This window comes from Malaclemys terrapin, chromosome 5 (assembly GCF_027887155.1).
Source record: "Malaclemys terrapin pileata isolate rMalTer1 chromosome 5, rMalTer1.hap1, whole genome shotgun sequence".
Lineage (NCBI taxonomy): Eukaryota > Metazoa > Chordata > Testudines > Emydidae > Malaclemys > Malaclemys terrapin.
The window spans coordinates 70702973-70730059 of NC_071509.1; the positions used below are offsets into that span (position 1 = coordinate 70702973).

At 44.5% G+C, this 27087-nt stretch overlaps 1 protein-coding gene across 1 annotated transcript in view; it reads right to left on the bottom strand.

The window, feature by feature from the left end:
- GALNTL6 (polypeptide N-acetylgalactosaminyltransferase like 6) overlaps nt 1-27087 on the bottom strand; it is a 911072-nt gene that overhangs the window by 127147 nt on the left and 756838 nt on the right. The window contains exon 9 of the mRNA XM_054028868.1: nt 4620-4757. Coding sequence (XP_053884843.1) covers nt 4620-4757 — 138 coding nt within the window. The remainder of the gene's footprint in view (nt 1-4619; nt 4758-27087) is intronic.

The following is a 27087-nucleotide window of genomic DNA, read 5'->3' on the forward strand; positions in this document are numbered from 1 at the left end:
AAGCTAACCCCAAATAAGCCACTCTTATTTTGTATTAAACGTTTCCATACATGGGCTTGCACCAGTTAAAACACAATTTGATGAGAAAGTTGCAACATTTTAAATGTCATAAAACCCTAAGTGATCATTCTTTTTTCAGCCCTAGTATTTGTGAGGTCTCAACCAGAGGAACTGTTCAGAAATAGGGTTAGGGCAGGCTGATAAACACAGAAAGCCTTCACACTAAAACACAGTTGAGTTTGTCTCACTGTGAGGACTTTTCAACATGCTTTGCAGATCCAATCAGACATAATAAGGGCAGCCTAGCTCGCCCTGTGGATGCAGCATCAGAGCAGTAAGTGCCAAATGTGCCATCTGCTTCACTAGAGGTTCATCTAGTGTCATTCAAAAAATGCAGGATGTGTTGAAAGAGCTACGAGGTGGATCCTTCAGTTAAAACTTACAAATAGGTATTTAGATCCACTATCAGATGCTGCTCCCATTTAAGCAACTAGAAATTTTTCATTTACTTTAAACGGAGTAAGACTGGTCCTGAAATGGTTTATTCCTCCTTTTAGGACGACATAGTGCAGGCTGCCCTTGAAACTTTTGTTGTTGTTGTTGTTGTTGTTGATCTTGTGTTTGCCTTGCTTTATTTTCAGTTTCAAGTTCCAGGTCTAATGGGTGATTCTTGGGTAGGGTTGCCAGGCATCCGTTTTTTGACCAGAATGCCCGGTTGAAAAGGGGCCCTGTTGGCTCTGCTGACCAGGCCATTAAAAGTCCGGTTGGCCGCCTGCAGCGGGGCAGATGGGGTGCCTGCGTGGCTCCCAGAAAGCTGCTGGCATCTTCCTCTGGCTCCTAGGCTTAGGGGTGGGCATGGGGGCTCCACGTGCTGCTTTTCTCCTCCAGTACTGGCTTTGCAGTTCCCATTGTCCGGGAACTACAGCCAATGGGAGCTGCGGGGGCAGCGCCTGCTGCAGACAGGGGTGGCCCCTGCACCTAGGACACAGAGGGAGATGCCGGCAGCTTCCTGGAAGTCACCTGAGGTAAGTGCTGCCCAGAGCCCCTCCTCCCCCCACACACAAACTGACTGCCCCAACCCAAAGCCTCCTCCTACACCCCAAACCCCTCATTTCTAGCCCCAACCCAGAGCCTGCACCCCAACCCCCTGCCCCAGCCTGGAGCCCCCTACCACACTCCAAACCCCTTGGTCCCAGCCCAGAGCCCGCTCCGGCACCCCAAGCCCCTCATCTCCAGCCCCAACCCAGAGCCCGCACCCCCAGCTGATGAAAATGAGCGAGTGTGGGGGGAGAGCGAGTGACAGAGGGAGGGGGATGGAATGAGCAAGGGGGGACCTCAGAGAAGGAGCGAGGCAAGGGGTGCAGCAAGGGTGTTTAGTTTTCTGGAAATAGAAAGTTGGCAACCCTATCCTTGGGTAGGGTTGCCAACTTTGTAATATTTAAAAACCAGACACACCAGCAGTAGTTCTTGAACCTCCCCTTCCCTTCTCTGTCTCTCCAAAGCCCAGCCCCTGCCCCATCCCTTCCCTGCCCCTTCCCCTTTAGGCCCCGCCCCATTCACTCCTCTTTCCCCCTCCCTCCATTGCTTATTGCTTTTCCCCTTTCCTGCTCTCCCTGCATGGGTTGGGAGGGTCTCACTGCAGAGCCAGAGCTGGGAGCTGCAGCCACCCGATGCAGGTAGGAGGTGGCCCTGGCTGAGTAGGGGCTGGCGCGGGTGGTGACTCGGCGCCTCCCTCCTTCCCTCCCCCCCACAGTAACTGGACTTTGGGTGTCCGGACCGGTCAGATCTACACCGTCAACTTGACTTTCTGGTCGAAAACTGGACACATGGCCAGCCTAGCCTTGGGCCTCAGTTTATCTCAATCCTAAGTTTTAGAATGCTCCTTGTTGACTCACTGGATGTTATTTCCATTGGACTTGACACCTAAGGAGAGGGGGACTCAATTCCAGGACTTGCTTCCTGTTTCAGTTTACCTTAGAAAGGAGCCAACTGTGGCCAGAAGATGACAGCTATCACCCCACTCCCCATAACACCAGAGTATAACCCAGACCGTCTCATTTGTCTGTATATTTGCCTGAGGAAACTGAGTTTGTGATTAAGCTGGGAATGTTTGGAGGAAAACCCAGTTAAAAGTTTTTCTCCCCTCAGAAGAGGGTTAAGAAGAAAAGCTGGGTTTGTAACTTTTGATTTTCCAGCTTACTGAAGTTAGCAAAGTAGAAGGTTTACATCACACATCTGCGGTTATTAAAAAATTAGGTCAGAAGCCTAAAGATTTTTGCACTAGTTGAGGGATGCACTGAGCAACATCCAGTTAACCCTTAAACCCCAACAACAGACAGAAGCAGTGCCGGCTCCAGACACCAGTGAAGGAAGCAGGTGCTTGGGGCAGCCAATACAAAGGGGTGGCACTCCATCCGGTGTCGGGGTGGCACTCCGTCCGGTATCGGGGAGGCACCTCCGGGTCTTCGGCGACGGGTCCCTCAGTCCCTCTCTTCTTCTTTGAGCTGCCGCCGAAGTGCCGCCGAAGAGGAAGAGAGGGAGTGAAGAACCCACCGCCAAATTGCCGCCAAAGAATGAAGCAGCGCGATTGGGCTACCGCCGATTGGCTTTTTTCTTTTCTGCTGGGGGCGGCAGAAAAGCTGGAGCTGGCCCTGGGCAGAAGACTTCCATCTGTGCTAGATAAGATGAGCACATCCAGCAGTTTCAGCAGTGACCTGACAGTGTAGCTTGTGGAAGTCTACTGGTCTCTCTGCTCCTTCATACGACCAGCAGCTTGAATTTTACATGAAGATGGTGGTGCTATTTAATAAAAGGTTAATGCTGATGCCGTGAATAAGGAAAAGTGATAACTAGGGAATAGACTGGATGCATAATTTGGGTACCCTAACAGGGGCACCATTTCAGATTTTGGTGAGGAGGGGGCAACTTGAACCGTGATTCCAGGGACTATATAGGCACCTGAAAGCTGTTTTTTTTCCAGATAATAGGGGGGATGCAATCAAAAATTATAACTCAAAGGGTGTGTGTATCAACTCAAAAAGTTTGAAAAGTGCACAGGGTGCAGGCAGGGGTGTGGTCCAGGGAGAGAGGTAGCTAGGGGCTGTGTGCAAAGAGTGGGTAGCTCAGGGTGCAGGCAGGGGGTAGCTAGGCACTGGGAGGGGTATAGCTCAGGGTACAGGGAGGGGCTGTGTCCGAGGAGGTGCTGCTGTGGGGCTGGCTATACACTCAGTCCCTAGTTGGCACAGTGGCAGCAACTCCGCAAAGCAGGAGCTGTGGTGAGGGGCACGCTTTGCTTGTTTAGCTACACAATGGGTGAGGGGGACACCCCAACATCAGGCCCCGCTGGCTCTGCGCAGGAGATCAGGATTCAGGCTCCCGGTCCCAAGCAGCGTTGCTAGCAGCCGCTCCATGTCAGGGACAAGGGGCAATGCTGTGGCTGCAGATGGCAACGGAGCAGGGCAGTGGGAGGAGAAGGGGCTGCATCTTTCCCCCCGCTGGGAACTTCACCCAAATATGGTAAAAAACTCGGGGTGGGGGAAGTGAGGGCAGATGCCTCCTCCTTCCTTCCCTAAATGGTGCCCCTGTAACCGTAGTCAGAAAGGATATGGTCTTCAATACCAACATAATCCACAAAATTTATCTGACAGTGATATTTAGGGAGACTGGTTATTGGCCTTCTGGGTTATGTTCCATAGTTTGGAAACAGAACTAGGTGTTTTGCTTCTTGAATATGTTTAATTAGCATGTTTTGCCACTAAACCAGTTCCAGCAGCAAAACTCAAGACATAATGACCATTCACTGGGGAAAGGGGAAACTGCCATCCTTATGAGAGATTCTTTTAATGAAAAAAAGAAAAAGGTTTCTTGTCTGTACTAAAGGAAGGAAGCACTCACCTTTGTCTGGCGGGGTGAGTAGTCAGGTGTGTAGGGAAGGGAGCATTGTTTCCTGACTTAAATCCTAGACTACTTACAACTGTTTCTCCCCAAGCCTTTGAGTAATGGAACTTCGCTGGTTCCAGCTAAAATCCAGCACAGCAGTCAATAGCAAATCATCCTTTCTGAGCTTCCTATTGTGAATGCAGTTATTGGATTTAACTCCAAAATCTGGGATATATTTACAACAAAAGCTGATTTAGTGGACCGTGGAAGACTAAGGAGTACAATAGCTGCATACCAAACATTCCTTAATGCTCTTAGGTTTACAGTACATTCCGTACCTAGTACTAGACTTAGAGGTCTCTTATTAAAAAAAATAAATTAAACTAGAGAAGAGCAGAACTATATTGCAGAAGTTATACTAGTCATCTCTGGAATAAAGAAGCACAGATTCCTGTGTTTTGCCAGACAAACAAGCTCTTTCTTATACTGACTTTTCAATTTCAAGGTAACCAGCATATATATATATATCTGTCCAATTATTCCAGCAAAAATCTGTGGCGTATTGTATACGAAGGTCTAGAAATCTCATGCTGTGCGTGGGATATCAGAATGGTCACAAGCCACCTGCAATACAATACTAATTAGTGCAAGGATCTGCTTATTTGGGGGGCACAAGTTTAATTCTTGTAAATATACTATGTGTTCTGACTTTAATGGCCAATTAATGTTCAAGCACTTACTAAGCAATGGAGGCAGCCAATTCACGTTGACTTCACAATGGGAGTCCAGGAACGTCAAGACTTCTCCTTTAGCCATCGAGGCTCCTAGCAATCTGGTCCGAATCAGCCCTTCTCGTTTCTTGGTGCGCACAATCCTCACTTTGGTAAAACGGGCCATGTACTCCTCCAACTTCTCTTTCAAGTGTTCTGGAAAGGAGGGGAAAAGGGTAGAGGTGTCAGCTATGGAGGGCCAAACTAAGAACGGACATGTGTGAAAACATGCAAACAGATACCACTATAAGCATTCAGTGCCCTTTTATTTCTTGTAATTTCAAATCCTTCAGTATCTGCCATAAACCCTTTCTGAGATGGTTCATAAATTGTAAATGATCTTTGTTTTAATACACAGAGGAAACCACTGACATTCTAGACCTTTTACTGCTACTTAGCTGCTTCTGGCAAGTTGCCATGCACCATATAATCATGGCCAAAACAACTGCAGAATGTTCACCCATTCTCTGGTTCCTGCAGCCCAAGGCCAGATGATCATCCTGACATATGGTTTTACAAACGATGCCCTTTCCAAGCGGGCTTTCTACTTGTATTAATTATGCAACATGATGCATGGAAAGCAATTTTTAAAAATTAAGTGTTAAATCAGCATGACTAAATTGTTTTTTATGAGCATGGGAGGGCAAATAAACTTGCAAGTGGCAACTGGCTAGGAGCTTGAAGAAAATGGATGGCTGACTTGCAAATAAAATTAAGCTGTAGAAGTTCAGCAATTGATATATTCTGTACTATTTTGTCTGTTTAGCCTGACTGTGTATGCATCACATAACAGCACATTTGGAATATATTTTCTTCTAATTAAAAATAAACAATAGAAGTGAAATCACCTCCTACAGTTTTGCCTCACCGTAAATAAATTACTGAAAATACTACAATAGGAAAAATAATTCACTGCCTATGATGAAACACTTCTGTTTGTCATGTTCATTCCTGCTCTGAATAAATTCAGTAACTATTTGGCAGGGAAAGGAGGAGGGAAAAGCTTGGCCTCCAATACTTAGCACTTTTGACGTGTTGTACTCAGGGCCATCCCTAGGAGGGTGTGGGGCCTGGACAAATCAGCCCCCGCTGGCTTGGGGTCTCCATTCTGCATCAATGGCTGGGCCGTCAGGACAGATTGGGCCCAGTGCTGGGCTGCCTGCTGCTGCTGGCAGTTGCCGGTGCTTACCACGGGGCTATTGTTGGCCATTGCACCATGGCGGCTCAGGGCTCCAGCTGGGTTGGGGGACTTGCTGCACTGAAACGCAGGCGGCCAAGCCGGGTGCTGTCTCCACTAACTGCCAATAAGAGGGCAGGCCCTGTGGAAGTGACAGATTCGTCTTCCAGGACCAACCGCACCGGCCAATCACCCCAGACAGCAGGGCCCCTCAAAGCGCGGGGCCTGGAGCGGTTGCTACGATTCGCCCTTCCCAAGAGACAGCTCTGGCTGTATTTACTGATGCTAGTGGATACAAGCTAGTGCGCATCAAAAATGACTCTATAAGGTTCTGATTGTTTGTCTTTGTTATGCTGTGAAATTTGGAATTCCTTTGGAATGTTGTTGTTCCCAATAGTTTCCATGGACTTTGGATCAGGCTCTATATTATTATAGATTGTAGGAAATTTGTTGTCAACTACAATCTCTTTGTTTTGGACTTATGCAGGTATTAAAGGCCTATTATTCAGCAGTGACCTCAAAATCTGAGGATGCTTCCTATTGTTTGAAGAAGCCTACATTGGCCATGTACAGGCTGGGTAATTGCATGCACAATGGAGTACTTAGATACACAGTCATCTTCTTTAAGTTCCATTAGCAAGGGAGTAAAATTTGCAGAAGCACATTCTCCAGTACATATCTCCTTTAAGCAATCCCTCACCTGGCTTCTATAACAAAGGATCTATGGATATAGTCTTTAGAGTTTGCTTTGGGCATGTAGGATTTTAATCTGAAGAATAATGCTTTACCAGATGTGGTATAAAAAGAGCATTTTTTCTTTATTCCTTATGCTCTAGGGGAAAAAAAAAACTAGGGACTTTTTCAGGTGTCTTTTTCCTTTGAACCACTGTTTCTTGGTAACTTAGGCAGCTGAATTAACATTAGAATATCAGCTACAACAAGTCTTGATCTTTTTATTTTACCTATTTTTATGGCGGAGAATGCCCTTAGCATTTAACAGCATTACTAGCTCAGTTCTGTAACCAGACAGCATTCAGATGTCTATCTTGTTCTTCAGCAAGTGTATTTTGTAGCACAGCTACAGCAATAGCAGAAGCATTAACAGCAAAAGCCTGTCCTTTCCACTGAGCTTCGGTTTGATATAAACATCATTCCTGGCTTTTAGGCACTAAACCCCACCAGTATTGTCACAATTCAGTGTGGCAAATATGCAGTACCACTAGGAGACTCTAGGTGAACTCTGGAAGTTGCAATACACCTGACAACACCAGAGTCCTTCCTATCCTACAGCACAAGCAGCAGGTGAGAGACAGAGCAGGAAATACAGGTGTGTGGCACTAGCCCCACTTAAGCAGAGTAAACAGCTGTCTGCACATGCTCCCTGCTGTCTCTGTTTCTGCTTTTGCAGACCCACAGGTTGGGGCTGGGGACATCTGAGCCTCAATGTCAGGAAGGAAGAATTGTGACTCTGGGGATGAGATGTCTAACCTGGAGGGGTAGGAGTCGGGGTGTGTATATTCTGAGCTTGAGACCATTCAGGTTTAGGGGGTAGCTCTGAGCTATGAAGAGGTTAGATAGGAAGAGGAAAGGCATTGGTTTGTAGGTGTTTCTGAGCAGGTGGAGGTTGAGATGGAGTGGTGCTGAACTAGCAGGAGAATGGACTGAGTGCAGGAGGTAACAGAGTCAATAGTGAATGAGGATGTGGGCAAACTGGTTGTGTGTGTGTATGTGGGTGGGTGGAGATGGTGGGATAAGATCTAGATTGGAGAAAGAGAGGCTGGTGCTAGGAGAGGATAATAAAAGGGATGGAAGAAGGATACATGCTGTTTTCTCCCACCCGGTCCTTGACTTTAAAGTGCCCCAGTTTTTCATTCTGAAAGAGGAGGAAAGAAGCTGCCTCCTTCCCCCTCACTTTGCAGATTGTCCCAATTTTTCACTTTGAAAGTATGATCAGCTTCCATTCAAAGGAGCAGGGATGTGTGCAGATTACTACCTACATCCCTAATACTTATCTTGGGCACCAGCTGCCACTAATCACACCTCTGGCAATACTCTCTTTACCTGCTCAAGAAGTACACGCTTATGATTTGTCAGCAAACCACCTAGATTCAGCATCATGACTCCTAAATTCAAAGTTATCCTTGAATCATTTTGTTTCCACTTGTAAGACCCTTTAAAGTGTATATTTACCCAACTCCTTGCTTGGCTTTTAGGAGCTCTTTTCATAGTTATTCTTTGAGCATAAGAATACAGAAAAAGGAAATAATACCTAAGAACAAAGGCACAGACATGCCTTACAGCAGGGTAAGAGAATTCTTTAAAGGGTTCTGAGCCAGAGTTTTCTATGTGGTAATTTTAATCACCCTATAGCATTAAGAAATGAAACAGCTTTAATGCTGTTGAGAATTGCAAATTTCCATGGTAAATCAAGCCAAAGTTAGTTGGTATAGTGCTTCTGTGAAATTCTGAAAATTTACCACAACTCAACGGTCATTTCACCCCCCACTTCCACCTAGAAGTCTAGTTAAACTTATTGTTATTTTTTTGTATGATACTATTGTTTAGGAATCCCAGTCTAGGATCTGGGTCCCATTGTTAGGTACTGTACAGACAAGTAGTAAGATGACAGCCCTGGCCCCAGGGTGCCCACAACCTACATGTCAGACAGGATGAAGTAGACACATGGTGAGGCTAATATTAAAGATGAGGTAACAATAAGATAAACAGAATAGCTGTTAGACTCATCTTACTCCTAGGTGGACTAACAATTTCTATTTGAGGACAATGTAGAATGAACACCTTCTCTTTAATTGACACAACTGCACTAGTAAGCAGCACAAGCAAATAAATCATTCATGAGTCTGACCATCACAGGGGAGAAAGGAAAAGACAGAAAGGGCAGTTGGGATTTGGAATAAGAGAGGAAGAACAAGGCATTCTTCCTTGTCCTCTGCAGGATCCTGGTTTAAATCCTCCGAGATTAAACAAAATTTCTTCTTTTGATTAACCCTGAAATTGTCTCTTGCCTTGGTTAAGTACAAATAGACACCCAGTACAAAGGACTTCATTCATGTTTTGGTAAACCAGAGTTTACCAAGCTTTTAAGAGGTGCCCCTCCCTTCAGGAAAATGAAACCAAATCACATCCTCTCTGCAGTGCTGCCATGCATTGGCAGTGGCCTAGCATCGTAATTTATACACTTTCCATCCCCATTCCCCCACATCCTCCAAAAAACCAAAACACCGCCTCAACCAAACCAAACCCAAACACTTTGGGAAATGCTGATGCAGCTCTTCATATTATGCAGTGCTTCAGTGTAGGCACTATTTACGCTGACAGGGGGGGTTCTCCCATCAGCATAGGCAATCCGCGTCCCAGAAGCAGTAGTTAGGTCAATGGAAGAATTCTTCTGTTGACCTAGTGCTGTCTTCATGGGGACTTAGGTTGGCTTAATTATGCCACTCGGGTGTAGATTTTTCACCCCCCCGAGCAACATAATTACGCTGACCTAATTTTTTAGTGTAGACCAGGCCTAGGTCAACAGAAGAATTCTTTTGACAATCTAGCACTGTCTACACCAGGGTTAGGTTGGCACAGCTATGTCTCTCAATCCTCACCCTTGCCAACCTAAGTTCCTAGTATAGATCAGCCGTATAGTACTTCTCCTTTCTTACCTCATTTGCTAAGCAATGAAAATGTTGGTGTTTATAGTATCTCCATTGACATCCGAGTTAGCAACCATTGAAATGAAACCTCAGAGCTAGGGTTTTAGGCTCCCTGCAAACTCATTCAAGCATCTCTGCATCAGTTGTGCTCTTCATATTTTGAAGGTTTTTTCCCCCACAAACATAACAGCCTGAGTGAAAGTGAAAGCTGAGACTGGAGAGATCTCCATGGAGAAGTCCCCATTCTCCCAACTAGCCCTTCATGCCTAGCAGGGACCACATCCCACACTTCGGGAAACATTGTGTTAAATAACTCAGCACACCTTTGAATATCAGGATCCAGTCTTCCTAAGTTAGTTTTATCCTTTTGAATAAGCCCATTTTTTGTCCTGTGACTTAGTAGTTTTATTAGGTTTTTAGAATGGCACAAAGAACACAAAAGAGTCAACTATACAAACAACATTTGTACTATTTACATAGTATTCTAAGTATGGCTTCACTTAGATTTGTACCTACAAAGTCATCCTACTTACTCAGAAAGTGAAAGTACTGAATGTCAGCGAATACTCATTTTTAAAGAGATCAGTTTGACTGATGCCATCAAAACACCAGAGCTCTTTCAAAAATTCGAGAAAATTATTGATTACTAAAGACATGTAAAGTGTCTAGACTGAGTAACCCCTGAGCAAATTAGGAAATTAAATCCATGTAAGCAATATTCTAATCCTAAACTTTGATACAGAAGAGAGTATCAATAACTACATCTAATACATGTCTAATTTTGAAATTTTACAAAGATGAAATATTTAGTATGTAATCCATAATCTCTTTACTACAAAAGCTGCATGCAGAACCCAGTTTCAACAATCTACTATAATATGGTTCAGAGAATGAAGATTTCTCAAAACAAAAAAAATCGGGTTCACAGATAATAATGCTCCTCAAGTTAAATCAGTATGAAAGTGCTTCCATACTGCATTTCCATTTTAAATGTATGTCTCAGGACACTCAGTTCCAGTCCTGCCAATCTCAGACACAATGAGACCTAACACAACAGATGGCCCTCACTGGGCCACTGCCCCAATATTTTCTAAGGTTATATAAATGCTAAATATAAAACCTTGATGGTCAGTCACCGACATATAAGTAACCAATGCACTTCTCAGAATGTTGGCAAGACAGTTGAGAAATCATGCTGCTGTTTCTGCAAGAGCCGCACTTAGTGGTTTGTTTTCAAGAATTGCCCCCACATAAAACACCTCACAACCTAGTGGTCATGAAGGTCAGTTCCTAGAAGAAAGGCAAAACTGTGAAAGCCCCTGTGTCTAAGGATCATTGAAAACTAGATAGTACAAGCATTTGAGAATATACTGTAGGGAATAACCCTGTTTTAGCAAAATCTCATCTAGTAGGTCTTTTCTGTTACTAATTTCTAGGAGTTTTGGCTTTTAACATCACATTTCTCCAGAATATCAAAATAAACTGCCCCTTTACCACAGAACTCCAGTTTGAGTTTCCCTTCATAGCAAAAGGGCAGGGGGAAATCTGATTTTTACCACACACATCTCAATTTAATTTTTATCACCAGCCTGATAGACTATTCGATTGCTGTAGATATCATCTTCCAAGAAAACCTCCTGTATACACATGCCCTCTGCATTATCCATATACATCGAGAAGCCAGTAAGCTGCATCTCCAAATACACACACACACGCTTCAGTGTCAAGGCAAAACCATAATTTCAGGAGAAATTCTCTAAAGAAATTCCAATGTGATGTGCAAAATAGAAAACAAAATGAAATGAAAGGCCTTTAAATCTCCGAGACAACACATTCAGGCCATTTATTGCCAGCAGAATCAGTTCAAGCAAGCTTGCCATGACAATAAAACACTGAGGTAGGATGGCTTCATTTATATGCAGCAATATTACATAAATTTCACTTTCAGAGGCAGGCATGAGAGAGACGCGAATATTTAAATTCTTCACTGAGCAATAAATGGGGCACCTCAGATGTAAAAAAAAGAGTCAGCACTCCTGTCACTAAAAATAGGGGGAAGATGCCTAATTCGTAATTTAAAAAGAAAAGATATAATTCTCTCTTTCTTTCACAGTGTTGATTAAATGAGGTAATAAATCATATGTCTGATACATGCCAGGCATCTGCCAGGGCAGGAGTTGGCGCAGAAGGTGACAAATAAAGAGTCATGCAGGAGCAAGAGTTTTATAGGCTGTCACTAGTATGACAAGTGATGATAAAGGGCAGCATTATGTCTCCACTGTTGATAGTCTATAAACAAATTCTCTATTGTAATTCTTTTGTGTGGGCTCTTTATCTTCATTTAAAACCTGGAGGAGTTTTTCTAAAAGAGCAGCGAAGAGAAAATTGTTTTGTCCTAGTAATTAAAGGTCTGCTCAAGCAGAATACCCAATTGCTAATTCAGTGTCCAAAAGTATACACTTTGAATTGATAGGGATGACAGAGGAGGATTTTTTTTTTTTTTTAAACGGACTTGTTGTTCTTCCCTCTTTGTGTGGCTAAAAGGTGTATGCTTTTTATTGATTCCTCCTGGTGGCAGATGTGCTAGGTGAGCAGAACCTTCTTCACCAAGACCCCCTACATTTCCCAGGAAAAGCATGGAGAGATTTTAGAAAAGACACCAAAGCTACAGATCTTACAGTACATTCTTCTTTCCCAGATTTAGGGACTAGTGTGGCTACAGTGCAGACACATGATGAGGCCAAGAAAAGAGGAAGTTACTCACCTTGTGGACTAGATGTGCTTGTGTCCCTGTGCTTCTGATCAGAGAACTTTGGTAACACTGTCTGTTTGGCCTGCACGTGCGCTGTCCCCCCACCTTGTGCTCTACCATGAGGCTAACTAGCACTGCACCAGTTAACCACCCTCGGTTCCTTCTCTACTGCAGAGTCATTGACAAGAACTCCAAAGTAGAGGGGAGGAGGGTGGGTTGTGGAGCACCCATAGGGACACACGTCTCAAAGAACCATTGTTACTGCACAAAGTAACTCCCTCTTTTTCTTTGAGTAGTGCCCCTATGGGTGCTCCACTGTAGATAACTTCCAAGCAGTGTTCCCAATGGAGGGCTGAGGCTTTGGAGTCAAGTCTGTTATGGATGATAATACTGAAGTGCCAAAGTTGGCGTTGGACGCAGAGTCGCCTGTAACCACAGTGTTCTGTGAAAGTATGTACAGATGCCCAGATGGCTGCTCTGCAGATTTCCAAAATAGGGATATTCTTGAGGAAGGCAACTGAAGCAGAAATTGACCTTGTGGCGTGTGTACGGATTTCAGATGGAAGAATGACCCTGAAAATCTCGTTGAATTGTTTAATGCAGCTCAAGAGTCTCTGTGCAGACATTGCTGTACCTTTTGATCTGTCCGCAATGGAAAGGAAATGCTTAGGAGAGTTTCTAAAGGTCTTTGTCCTGTCCAGGTAAAAGGCCAGAGCCCTTCAAACATCTAATGTGTATAGAATAGCCTCCCTGTTATATCAGTGAGGCTTAGGGTAAAAAGTTTATTATACCCTCGAGGAGTTGCTTTGTAGTTGCGTGCAAGAACACTGAGTATCCCTCTATTTGTTGATGGAAGGATGTTATGGCTGCTAGTGTACTTTGAATAAATTAAGATATAGTCCTGATTTCTTGATAATCAGCCTATAGTCTAGGACAGAGATGGGCAAACCACGGCCCGCAGGCCACATCTGGCCCGCGGGACCCTCCTGCCTGGCCCCTGAGCTCCTGCCCTGGGAGACTAGCCCCCGGCCCCTCCCCCCCAGCTCTCCCTTCCCTGCATCCTCAGTTCGCTCCGCCACCGGGGTTGTGAGCTCCTGGGGCAGCGCAGCTGCAGAGCCCAGCCTGACCCGGTGCTCTGTGCTGCGCAGTGGCGTGGCTGGCTCCAGCTGGGTGGTGCGGCTGCCTGTCCTGGTGCTTTGGGCAGTGCGGCTGTAGCGCCACCAGCGCTCCAGGCAATGTGGGAAGGGGGCAGAGAGGGGGGGGGGTTGGATAGAGGGCAGGGGAGTTCGGGGTGGTGGTCAGGGGGCAGGGGTGTGGATAGGGGGTGGTGTGGTCAGAGGGTGGGGAGCAGGGGGGTTGAATGTGGACAGGGGTTCCAGGGGGCAGTCAGGAATGACTAGGGGTTGGATGGGGCAGTGGGGGGCAGTCAGGGAGAAAGTGTGGTTGGATGGGGCAGGGGTCCCAGATTTGGGGGGGGGGGGGAGGTCAGGGGGTGAGAAGCAGGAGGGGTCGGATAGGGGGTGGGCCACGCCTGGCTGTTTGAGGAGGCACAGCCTCCGCTAACCTGCCCTCTGTACAATTTTGGAAACTCGATGCAGTTCTCAGGCTAAAAGTTTGGCCGGCCCTGGTCTATGATCATTGGGAGAGTAGCAGATGTCAGGGAAATTTGTCTAGAATTACACCAACCCTGAAACCTGGTCCACTTCTGCGGGTAAGTATGACTTTACTACACAGTGGGAAATTGGCTACAAACTTTCTGTACCTCCTCAGAGCAGGATCTTTCTGTGTTGGAACCATGAAGGAACCAGGCCTTGAGCCACAGTAGCCACAGGTTATGGTTGTGGCTGAGTGCGCGTCCTTGGTTGTGCAAGAGGAGGTTGTGAAGAAGGATCAGTGGACACTTCGCCAGCCATGACAGGTAAGGTTACTATGTCTGTCTCGGCCAGGTGGGAGCAATCAGTATGATGTTTGCGCTCTCTCTTTTTATTTTTAAACAGGACTTTTGATAATAGAGGGATTGGGAGAAAGGCATATAGCAGGCCCTTGTCCCACAAGAGAAGGAGAGTGTCCCCTAAGGAGTGTAGTCCGAGGCCTGCCCAGGAGCAGTAGAATGGACATTTCTTGTTCAGGTAAGTGGTGAATAAGTCTATAATTGGTGTCCCCCACCATCTGAATATCTCATGAAGTACTGCTGAGTTCATCTCCCATTTGTGGTCATGTGGAACTTGTGGCTGAGACTGTCCACTGTCGTGTTCTATACTCCTGGAAGGTAGGGTGCTGATATTGTGGCTCTGTGGGAAATGCACCAGTTCCACAGCTCTAGTGCTTCTGCACAGAGGGAGTGCGATCTGCCCCCCTCCCCAACGATATATGTAGTACATGCACCCTATGTTGTCTGTGATGACTCTTGTGTGTGTACACTTCTGATTAGCGGAAGTGAGCACAAGCATTCCTGACCGCTCTGAGTTTGAGGTTGATGTGAAGAGACATCTCCATGAGGTTGTTGAGATGTGCACCCCAATCTCTGAGGGATGCACCGGTGGTGAGAAATAACAATGGGAAAGGTTGGGAGAAGGGGATCACCATGCAGACATTTGATGGGTCCTTCACCAGTCCAGGGAGTGTTTGACTTTGGTGGACTATGAGAGGTTTGTCTAGACTGTCTCTGTTTGGCCTGTCAACCGAGCCGAACCATGTCTGGAGCCACCTCATGTAAAGCTTGGCATGAGTTATCATGAACATGCCCACAACCATGTGCCCCAGAAGTTAAAGACAGTGCTATTTGGAGGGCTGGTTTGTACTGACTCTGAGCATGGACAATTTGTGGAACCTGTGCTGTGGAAGGAGCACCCTTGCCTGTAATGAGTCAAGATCAGCTCCTATGATCTGTAGGTGGCATACAGGGGTTAACATCAATTTTTGGATGTTGATCTGTAGGCCCAGCTCCATGAACAAGTCTATAGTTGTTTGGTTGACTCGAAGGACATCAATGAATGAGCGGGCTCTGAGGAGACAATCATCCGGGGGGGGGGGGGGGGGGATCATGATCCCCTGCAGGGCCGGCTCCAGGAACCAGCTAAGGAAGCAGGTGCTTGGGGCAGCCAATACAAAGGGGCGGCATGTCCGGGTCTTTGGCGGCGGGTCCCTCAGTCCCTCTCTTCCTCTTTGAGCTGCTGCCGAAGTGCCGCCGAAGAGGAAGAGAGGGAGTGAAGGCCCTGCCGCTGAACTGCCACTGAAGAATGGAGCGACGCGATTGAGCTGCCGCCGAAGTGCTGCCGATCTGCTTCCCACCCCTCCCCCGCCGCTTGGGACGGCAGAAAACCTGGAGCCGGCCCTGCTCCCCTAGGAGCATGTTAGAGAGGACCTTGGAGAATACTCTCAGAACGGAGGAGATGCCAAAGGGGAGTACTCTATACTAGTAAGTGTCCTGGCCCAGGGTAAATCTGGGGAGTTGTCCATGGGAGTAAGCATCCTGCAGGTCAAGGGCTGAGAACCAATCTCCCTATTCCAAAGATGGAATAATCATTGCTAGTGTGACCATTTTGAATTTTTGACCTTTGACAAATTTATTCAGTGCTCAGAGGTCCAGTATGGATCTTCAACTTCCCTTCTTCTTGGGTATCAGGAAATAATGAGAGTAAAAACCTATCCCTCATAGATGGTGAGGATCAGGTCTATAGCTCCTAAGCAAAGAAGGTGATCTATTTCTTGTTGCAACACACTCTCATGAGAAGTGTCCCTGAAGAGGGAAGGGGAAGGGTGTTGAGGGGGAGGGAGGTGAAGTGGATGGAGTACCCATTGCAGAGGATTTCCAGAATCTATTTGTTGGATGTTATTCATTCCCAGATGATGTGGAATGAAGCAAAGCAGCACCCAAATGGATACAATGGGTTGATCAGTTGCAGTTAGTGTTGAGAGGAGTGGTCACTTGGTGCCCCAACCAAGATGTCAAAACTGATGTTTTGAGGTGAATGGTTGCGAAGAGGAAGACTGCGGGCCTGGTGGTTTGCATTTTGAAAACCTTGATTTTTTTTCCTTTGAGGCTTATAATAGCACTGAATTAGAGTGTGTGGCATGCAGGATTTATGCTGAGATTGAGGACTAAATTTTCTGTTTTGTCCAGGTATATAAATCCCTGATGACTGAAGAGTAGCTCTGGAATCTTTGAGTGTATAGAGGGATGCATCAGTCTTCTTGGCAAACAATTCGGCGTCCTTGAATGTTTCTTCACTTCCTTTAGGGAAGCTGGACAGGTGCAACCATGCCACTCACTGCATAACAGCTGTGGAGATGGATAGGGCTGCTGCGTCGACTGCATCAAGTGCTGACTGGAGTGCTGTCTTGGCCACCAGTTGTCCTTCATTAACAATGGCACGAAACTGTTCTCAGTGTGACTTTGGGAGCTGATCAATAAATGCGTTGAGCTTAGAGTAACTGATGTACAGTAGCTGTATTTTGCTGACAGAGCCTGAGAATTTCCAATTCTAAATTGCAGTGAGGCAGATGAATAGGTCTTTTTCCCACATAAGTCAAGGTGCTTCCAACCCCTGTCCCCATGGGTGGACTTCACCCAGTGTTGGCAACCTCAGGAGTTCAGTGCATCCATAACTATCAAATTAGGGAGGGGATGGGAAAAAAGAAATTCCATATCCTTGGCCGGGACATAATATTTCTTATTGATCCATTTTAAGGAAGGTGTGACTGATGCTGGAGTTGGCTTGGTTGGGTCCAGAAGGGCCTATTTGCTGGGAAGAGCTCTTCTGGAGGAAAAGGAGTACAAGATGTCCATGAGTTAATGATAGGGGTCTTACCTCTCAATAGGTATCTGCAAAGTGTCTGCCACCCATTTTGCCAAATCTTGAAATACCCTGAAGTTGTCTGCTGAAGACAGCAGAGAAGGCATCACTGCCTTGTCTGGAGAGGAGGAAGAAATGCTGGTCTATGGTGGGACCTCCTCCTCAAATCCGATTAGTGGTGCTAGAACTAGGGGTGCTCCTGCACCCCTTGGCTTGAAGCAACAATGACCACCACCAAATACATGGTTTCCATCATCAGCATGGCCCCTGTAAAAATTGTTCCACCACCCCTGAATCTGACCTCATGTTCTTCCATGATCTTTTTGAGAGGTTCAGAGGCTCTGGATACCGTGGCTGAGGGAGAGCACCTAAATGGCTCATGGTGGGCCACACTAGATGTTCGGTGTGGAGTCTGTACACTGCCCAGGATCCCAGTAGGGCCACTGGGGTGGTGGACGGGGTCATGGTGGTTGGGCTCATGGCTGGCCATACCACGATGGTTGAGGAGCAGAGGAAGGGTATGACTGAGGGGACCCAGATTGGTAGTGGGCACTATAAGGGATGGGAGACAACCTTCTCTTGTTTGCTCTCCAATTCTCCACTAGCAGAGATTCCTGTGTCCAACATAAACTCGGTACGAGGGCCGCAGTACCGAGCAGGGGAGACTCTGGTATCTCAACTATCGCGAGGTCCCTTGAGTGTCTGAACCCTTGTGCTGCTGTCATACTCGGTACCAATGGCGGTTGTTGGTGCTAGCTCAATGGTATTGAGGGGATCAGATCTGGTACATGCTGAGCGCTCTGAGGCTGGAGGGCATGTTGTTGATGGTGCTGATGTTAATGCCCGTACTGGCAGCATCTTCCCAGAGGTGGTGCAGTCTCTATCCTTACCTTTCCTTGTCGGTACTGTTGCTTCGGTACCTATGTCCATCACGTCCTTAGGTGCATCAATGGTACCTGTGCACCAGAACCTCGTGAGCTATGGGTGCCATGTTTGGATGGCCTTAGTGCCCTTGGAGCTCATGACACTGAATGTGCCGGAGATATTTTTGACTAGCCTGGAGCCCACTCTAAGGACTCATGGCTCTCTTTTTTAAAGCTTTACATGAGGCTGTTTTCTTCGACTCATAAACCTTAGATGTTGACCTTAGATGTGGGAAGATTCACACCATCTGGGTGACTCCTGGCCTGGGTCCAGGGGCAGCTGGAGGGCTATCTCCATGAGGAGGAGTTTTAGTCTCAATCCTTCTGAGATCTGGACTTTAATAGTTGGCAAAGACCACACTTTTGGAAAATGCATTTTTCCCTGAGACAACAGATGTAGCAGGAACATCTGCCTGCTACTGGGATGGCCTCTTTGCATGAGAGGCACCTCTTACATCCCAGTGAAGCGGGCATACTTTGCACTAGGGCAAACCCCAGACAAAGGGAAAAAAGGTTCTTTTTTTTTTTTTTTAAGAAAAAAACTAGAGGAACTCCAAGGCTATGTCTACACTACAGCTTGTCAGCAGAACTTATGCCATTCAGGGATGTGAATAAACCATAAGTTACAATGATGTAAGTGCTGGTGTGAACAGTGCTATGTTGGTGGGAGACCTCCCACCACCATAGCTTCTGCTGCTTGTGGAGGTGCTTTTATTATGCCGAAGGGAGAGGTCCCATCAGCCATAGAGTGTCTTCACAGACATGCTGCAACATTGTATGTTTAGACATGTCCTCAGACTAAGAAAGTTATTAACTATTTGAATTCCAGTAGGAATAACGATCCGATGAACAGACTGCTAATGGCTCCGTCTCTCGCTGGGGCGGTTGAGAAGGAACTGAGGTGGGCTCACCAGCGCAGCACTGGTTAGCCTCGTGGCAGAGCATGAGTGGGGGGCAGTGCATGTGCGAGCCTAACAGACACTGCTACCAAAGTTCTCTAATCAGCAGCGCAGGGATGCAAGCACACCTACAGTGGAGCAGCAACAGGGGCACTACTTGAAGAAGTAAAGGCGCTAGAGAGATGCCCGAGAAATTAAGTCCCCTGGCTCTGCCAGTCATACACATGGCATATTGTCTGTGATCTACTCAGCTTCTCCCCCACCAAACCTCTCTCCAAGACAGCACAGCCAGCTCCCACATTTCCTGTCATGGTATTATTGACAACTGGGTCACCAGCAGTGTTCATCTCACCTGAGGGCAACCATCGTGCTGGGAGGATTATTTAATGCTTCTCTGCACAACATTAGCTAACTCTGTTAATATGTTGATTTTATTTTAGTTAGAGAAGTATAATTTGAACTGATTTGACATTCATTGGGTGTGTTAAATGCAGGTTGAGCCAGGGAACCCCACTGTGTTGTAAAGTCTATGTTGGCCTATATACACCACCTGCTCCCCCTCTAAACAGAGGAGCATGTTGGGGGGCACATAGGGACATGACTGTGTGTGTGGTGCTCTGCTGATTTTGAGTCAGAAAATTAATCCCTAGGGGACTGTTCCAGTAGGTGCAAGTTAGAGCAGTCCTATGGCTGCTCTAACTTGAATTGAGGACTGTTTCAGCCCTTGACCAACCCTAGGATCAGGGAGGCAGAAAGGTGCCTTGAAGACCCCTTTTTCCTCTTCCATTAGCTGCAAAGTTTGTGAGCTCAGAGCAGTTAAAGACAGAGTTCAATACACACAATAAGGATTGTATACATTTACATAATTTATTGAGCTCCCGTTACTGAAAAGAGAATTGGAATACTATGAAAAACATAATATAACAGCTAAAATCCTGTTTTGCAAGCCGAAGTTAAATACAGAAATCAACAACTGTTCATTACATTTTAAACCCTTTTAGAAAGGTTACAAAGGGAATGTAAGCCGTTCTTCACTGAAAGTTTATTTCATGTCATACCTGTAATGAGAAACCTTGCCATTTTGTACTACCCATTTCTGCTCATTGTGCTGACTGGCAGTCTTATTTCATTGGTGTTCATGACTGACAGCAAATATGTCCCCAAAAAGAAAGACAGCGATGGGAAGAGAAATACTTGGAAAAATTGATTTAGCTTGTACTTTGTTACAATAACTTAGCAACATTCAAGCATATTATCCTTTAGTATAAACCCTTAGCCCTGTTTGTATCTATGCTTAGGGAAAGTCTTTGAGAATGACTGGGAAAATCCTCTCACCTTCTTTACTTTAAGCTTGCCTCTACCTTTCGCTGTGTATTTCCTGTTATGTATAGCAAACTACAAGCTATCTTTCTGAAGAGAGATAGTATATAAATATAAAATACTCTTCTAGTTCTGTTCATCCAGAAAGATCCAAAATTCCCTAACTACTGGTATACAAAGGAATCATTTTTCTCACAATAGCAATGGTAAATTGTGAAAAGCAGCCACCTCTACTCAGAATGAGGCACACAGCAACACTGCAAAACCACCTAGAACAGGACGTTGAGAATAAACTAACTGACAATTTTCTTTGCAATTAAGCATAACAATTACCTTAATTAGATTATGGGCAGGAGACCAGGACTAACCAGTGGTTGAAGCAGATCGGAACAGGATGTGGAGTTCTCACCACATAAGCCAGGGGGAAAGGAGAAGTGTGCTCCACTCTGTTCCAGTGGTGCTAGAACAATTTTTATAGTATGGGTAATGAAGGCAGGAAACCATGTATTTGGGTTACTACTACTACTTCAAGCCAGAGGGTGTGGTAGCACCCCTAGTTCTAGCACCTATGCTCTGTGTCCCTCCATGTTTTAACTTCTGGGGCTAATACCCCCTGTGACACAGGCAAAACAGGCACCAGCTCTGGCTAAGGCTGTAGGAGTCAGTTGAGCACTGACAGATGCATAGCTGGAAGCCAGACCTGTTCACCTGTATATTAGTATTGTTCAAGATAGGTCTGAGACTTGTAAGAATGTGTTTAGGGTTTAGATTCTATAAAATGCTTGTAAATTGCTGCACGCAATATTACTTGTACTGTCTGAACCCCATGCTATAAAGGTAATATGAAAATTTTGCATTATAGTTGTAAAAATGCCTGCAGTGAACTCAGACTGGAGGAGTGGTTCCCCCACCCATCAAGAAGGACTATCAAAACTAAATTGGCCATTGTAGGACAAAAACTTTGTTGATTGCTCCATCCACCCCTGAAGAAGTTACATGCAGGTGCAATCGTCACACAGGTTTGAATTCTGAGGGAAGGACATATAAAGATGCTCACAAGAAGAAATAGTTCTTTCTTTGTTGTTTGGACTCTTAGCTGCAGCCCTTGTAAGAAACAAGCAGGGTCAACCTGGGTTATCCTGAAAAGACATTCAGTGGACAGATTACTACAGCTTTGTCACCTTTTGGAACCTAGGATTGTAACTCATTTGTGCATATATGTTGCCTGCTTTAACCTGTAAATAATTCATTTCTTTTCTTAATTAATAAATCCTTAGTTAGTTTACTATAAGATTGGTTACCAGCATTGTCTTTGATGTGAGATCGAAGGTACAAATTGACCTGGAGTAAGAGACAGTCTCTTGGGACTGTGAGCAACCTGAATATTTTGTGATCTTTGGCTTAAGTGGCCATTTATCACTAAGTCCAGCTTGCCTCAGTGGCAGTATAGACTGGAGCGCCCAAGGGGACTGTCTGACTCCATAGTAAGATTGGTACAGTGATCCAGGAGTTCACATTGGTTACTGGGTTGGTGAAATCTAATTCTAGAATGTACCACCAGTTTGGGGTATCTGTTCTGCTCTTTGACACTGTGCCCTGAGGTTGGCACTCTCAGCATGACACCCCCAACAGGTGTAAGAATAGTACTGAAGACAAATGTATGGAAGCCCATTCAGCAATCATGGGTCTGCTGTGTGAGTGGCTGGTCCCCTAATTTACATGGGCTGCTAATTGCTTCAAAAGCCCTTGTGTCAGCTGGGAATCAGCAGGGCTTACAGAAACTCTGGCTGTTTGCCTTGTCCCGTGGCCATGACCCTTATGCCGCCACAAGGAGGGAAGTAGAATAGAAGGTGTTATGTTGGCTTTGTGTTGCTAAAGGATCCCCCTGTACCAGGAAATCATTCCAGGGCAGACTGCACTGGCTTTCAGATTTCCTTACACTAGTAGTGCAACAAAAGTGTCCCCCTAAGTCAGTGGAGGATCTGGGCTAATATACGGTTACAAGGAAAACTATATGTTAAGTGTGCCGTAACAAATAAATCTAAGGCTGCCCTACAGATAGTTCTTCTGGGCATAATTATACAGTACAAACCTGTCAAATAGATGACCTTGTTGCATTAAAATTTCATTCTTTTAACAATTCTGTTCATTACACAGGTATTTATACAGTAAACTGTCTCCAAGGAATGTAAGTCTGAGGTTTCTCCTAGGATACAACTAAATGAGGATACTGAGGACTGAAATAGAGAAAGCATCATTTTCTTTGATAGCAGTAAATTAGTCATAAATGCCATCCTTGTATTATCAGTGTAACATGACTGACTAAACTGCATCATGACAGCATTAATTGTTAACAATTATAAACTATACTTGACAATAACATGTCAACAAGGACAATTTCTACATATTTATAACACAGTGAAAAGTCTTGAAGATTTGAGACCTGTCATTACACTGACATTTTCTCTGTGTTGCCTGAAACTATCTGACATATTTTTAGTTCTTCCTCCAAAATATACCACTGGCTTCTATACTAGGCACTGTCATCTTAGAAAATTGTTTTCTCCAGCATTGCTCTTTTTAACCCCTCAAAAGCCCTAGACACAGTATGCAGGAGAACTTTTGCATGAAGGATAGGAACACAGGTACTTTCAAGGGTGAAAGGAGGTAATGCAGTTTATGTAATCCCTGCACCCTTTTTTTAAAAATTAGGGCTAGATTCGGATTCCTTTACTCTCACTGAACAACACCCTAGGTGCTACTAAACATGGATAAAGGTATCAGAATTCAGCTCTTAATATTCCACCTTGCAATGTATTCTGCTAACTTTCTGCCTAACAATAGACACATATGCTGCCATTTTTGTTGTCCATTCTATATACTAATCATAGTGAGGCAAAACCTTAAGTCCTTATTCAGCCTTTAGTCCTTTTACTCAGGCAACATTTCAGTAGAAGTTTTTCCTGAGTAAGGATTGGCTGTCTATGAGCAAAGAAATTCCTTATATGTTCTCTTTGAGCCCAGAACTGCCTGAGGTTCAGTTTAACCCTCCCCACCTGTCAATCCTTGTTCTAGAGCAGGGATACTCAGACTGAGGCTCAGGAGCCACAAGTGACTCTTTAATAAGTCTCTTGCAGCTCTTTGCAGCACATATTAAAACACTGTGTGATTTAATTATTAATCAAAGTTATTAACCAGTCAGGATGCTTTTACTATGTTATTAACCAATTGTAGAATACTTGGTCAGGCATTTTGCTGTGAGTATATATATGAATTCACATTACTGTGGCTCTTTTGGGTAATGCTGATCGCTAATTTGGCTCCTGAACCACTGACATCGAAGTATCACTGTTCTAGAGTTTGACATCAGGTCAAGAAGTTGCTTTGGCTTTACAATGACATAACAAAATGTGTTTCCTTCTAAGGTAGTTTCTAATGTAGGGTCCAATGCTGCATGGAGCTGAGCCCCTGCTCAAGATACTGTATAACTTCAACAGATCACAATCTGAGGATGCATAATACCTTGCAGCATGGACTCACCACCGCACTGCACGGCACCCTGAATTTCTAACCAATATAAATCCTAGAACTAAACACCAATTTTCAAGGATATTTAAGTTTACGGATATGTTGTATCTTTCTTATTTCTTCAATATCTTTCCTAAAATATAGCTCCCACATTTGGGAACAACACTTTGGTGGCCAGAAGGGGCACAAGCTTTGAGAAATTGTGCTCATTTCTTTTATTTCTGAATCCAAGCACCTCGTTAACTTTCTAGATTGCTTCCTGCTACTGTCCTGACTTTCTCTCTCTCATTTGTTGGTGTTCTAAGCCTTTCTTGATTAACTTTTTGCCATATGGGATTGTTCAGGGAAGGTGCATTCCCTCTTCTGATACTTGGACTCAGTTCTCATCAGCTAATGTTCTTACAATGTTGTGAGTGCATTAGCTAGTTGTTTGCTTGCGCACCCAGTCTGTAGTCATATTTCCATATCCTGTCACTTTTTTTGTGATGGCTGAACTTCCCACCATCCTGATTTCTCCCCCCTAAGCTTTCCCCTGCTTCTTCCCTGCAATTTGAAAATGTTAACTCTGCTTTAGGTATTGCCTTTCAAGTTACTGCTATATAATGAACCACAATGAAAGTAGCAGAGGCATGGGACACAGTGGGTTAATGTTCCTGAGAAAGTCTTTAGAAATCCACAACTGATGGCATTCCTCTAAAAACCTGCTCTAACTGTAACACAGGAAAATGATCTGCTCAAGATTAATTCAAGCAATCTTTCTTTGGTCATTTGCAGTGAAGAATTTGCCTTCTAGGCTGGGTATTTACAGGGGTTATATAGCTACAGAGCTAAACTGTTGTTCAAGATCAATGCTCTATTTGAGAAGAGGGAAAGGAAGCAAATAGCTATATAAAAGTATCTGTCTCTCAATTCACAAACTAATCTGCCATGATGTTGCTTCATGACATAATGAGGCAAACAAGGATGCATAATTAGGCATCAAGTAATGACAGTACGAGCAGTTAATCAAACAATAATTCCATAGTTTTTCCATGGATGGATGCTCAGCTCTTTTTTGAGAAAACAAGTGAGCTGCTGGGTAAATCAAGCTTGGGAAAAAAGAGACATTAAGTATTTTTTGTCTTTAGGATCTTTTCTTTCTTGTTTATCCAGCTGAACCAACCTGTCTTTTCATAATTCTCAGTTGCTAATATTGTTTTGGAGTGTCACTGATGTTCTTCATTCCTCCCATTAGTCTGGCGGGGACCCTCATTAAGGATAGGAATTTGAGAAGCAGAAAAACATTGAATTTTAAATTAACAGCTGAGGTCTGAAGTTTAAAAAAAAATTAACTACAGGGTCCAGTTCTGCTCCAAGTGAAGTAAACAGAAGTTTGCTGCTGACAACGAGAAACAAGATCAGACCCACAGTCATAATTTTCTAAATTTGTATATAACTTTTTAAAAATAAAAAGCCCCAGGAGATTGCATCAGGCTTTAGTCTTCGTCTTTTTTGCCATGTCCAAGAGCATAAAGCGTTAGAGTACTATCCTCTGGTTTTTATTTTATTTGGTGCAAAGGAAATTTTACTTTTAAATAGATTTACTAAAGAGCTTAGGCACTGAAAGCAGGGAGTAAGACTAGCATAGAAGCTTATTTTAAATTCCTATGGGTAGCTGTCTGTACCCTCCCTCTAGAATAGGTCTAAAAAAATGGATGGCTTCGGCCAAACCAAAACCCTACTTCCAAACACCACAAACATTTCTCAGGTCTGACCTTTGCTCTGAACTTTGTACTACCCCAGACTTTTCAAAAACTTCCACTAATAAAAGTTTCAGGGAGCTGTGCTGGGAATTGATTGTTAAAGGGCAATGCAGCTTCAACACAAATGTGGATGCTTGGCTAAACAGCAACCAGCAGAGCATGGCTAGCATGGACATGTTGCACTATTGGTTCTTACACTAGTACTGAGCCACTGGCTTCAATTACCCAAACTAGGAACAGCTCATGTTCCCAGGACTATACAATAAATACTGCACCTTTGTGAGAATCTTGTACTCACCTGTATATAGCCCCATAAATCACAAAAAGATATTTACAATCTTATGTTACTGAACCTCCATAAAGCAATCCTATGCACCTCAATACTAAAAGAGTACGGACAAACTGGAGAGTTCAGAGAACATCCACAAAAATGATTGGGGCCTGAAAGGATTGACTTAAGAGAAAATGTTAAAAGAGGCAAATGTGGTATTGTTTGGTAACTGACTGCAAAGGGAGGACATGATAATTGTTTACAAACATTTGAAGGATGTAAAACATGGAAACCAAAATGGAGAGAAATTATTTATGATGGTACCTGGCAGCATAAGTAGAAATGAAAAGATGACATTAACAAAGGGGAAAAACAAAGGAAAGACCTCTGGACCCATTAGACTACATAACCTGTCAAAATATTAGAAAAATGTTGGAAACACCATCACTTGGGATATTTGAAACTAAACTTAACAAAACACTAGCAAATGTGCCAGAGAACAATCCTTCATGGCCAGAGGGATGGACTAGATGATAAACATCTCTTCTTTTAATGATTCTATGAACTTTTAAAGGTTAAGTGATATGCAGTAAGTATCAGCATTTACCACCTTTCCTTCCTGAAGGCCTGGACTGGGTCATAAAAGATTCAAATATATAATCGCAGTTTAATTTCTGCTGGAGATTTGTCCACAAAACATGGCATTTTAAAAATCTTTGCTCAGAACTGGGCCAGCCTGGGTTAGTATGGATAACACATTGAGAGAACTGAAAGGGGTAGCACACATCATGCCTGTTTCTGGATACTAGAGCTAAAGTCCTTCATAGATTCTAAGGCCAGAAGGGACCATAGTGATCATCTAGTCTGACCTATTGCATAGCACAGGCCATAGAACTTCCCCAAAATAATTCCTAGCAGAGTTTTTAGAAAAATAGCCAATCGTAATTTAAAAATTGTCAGTGATGGAGAATCCACCGTGCCCCTTTGTAAATTGTTCCAATGGTTAATTATTCTCACCATTAAAAATGTACACTTTATTTCCCATCTGAATTTTTACAGCTTCAGCTTCCAGCTATTGGATTGTATTATACCTTTTTCTGCTAGAGTGAAGAACCTATTAAATATTTGTTCCCCATGTAGGTACTTATAGACTAGGGGTTTTCAAACTTCATTGCACTGCGACCCCCTTCTGACAAGAAAAATTACTACACGACCCCAGGAGAGGGGACAGAAGCCTGAGCCCCACTACTCCAGGTGTGGGGCCCAATGCCAAAGCCCAAGCCCCACCGCTCTGGGCGAGAAGGCCAAAGCCGAAGCCCAAAGGGTTCAGCCCCAGACAGGGGGCCTGTAACCTGAGCCTCACTG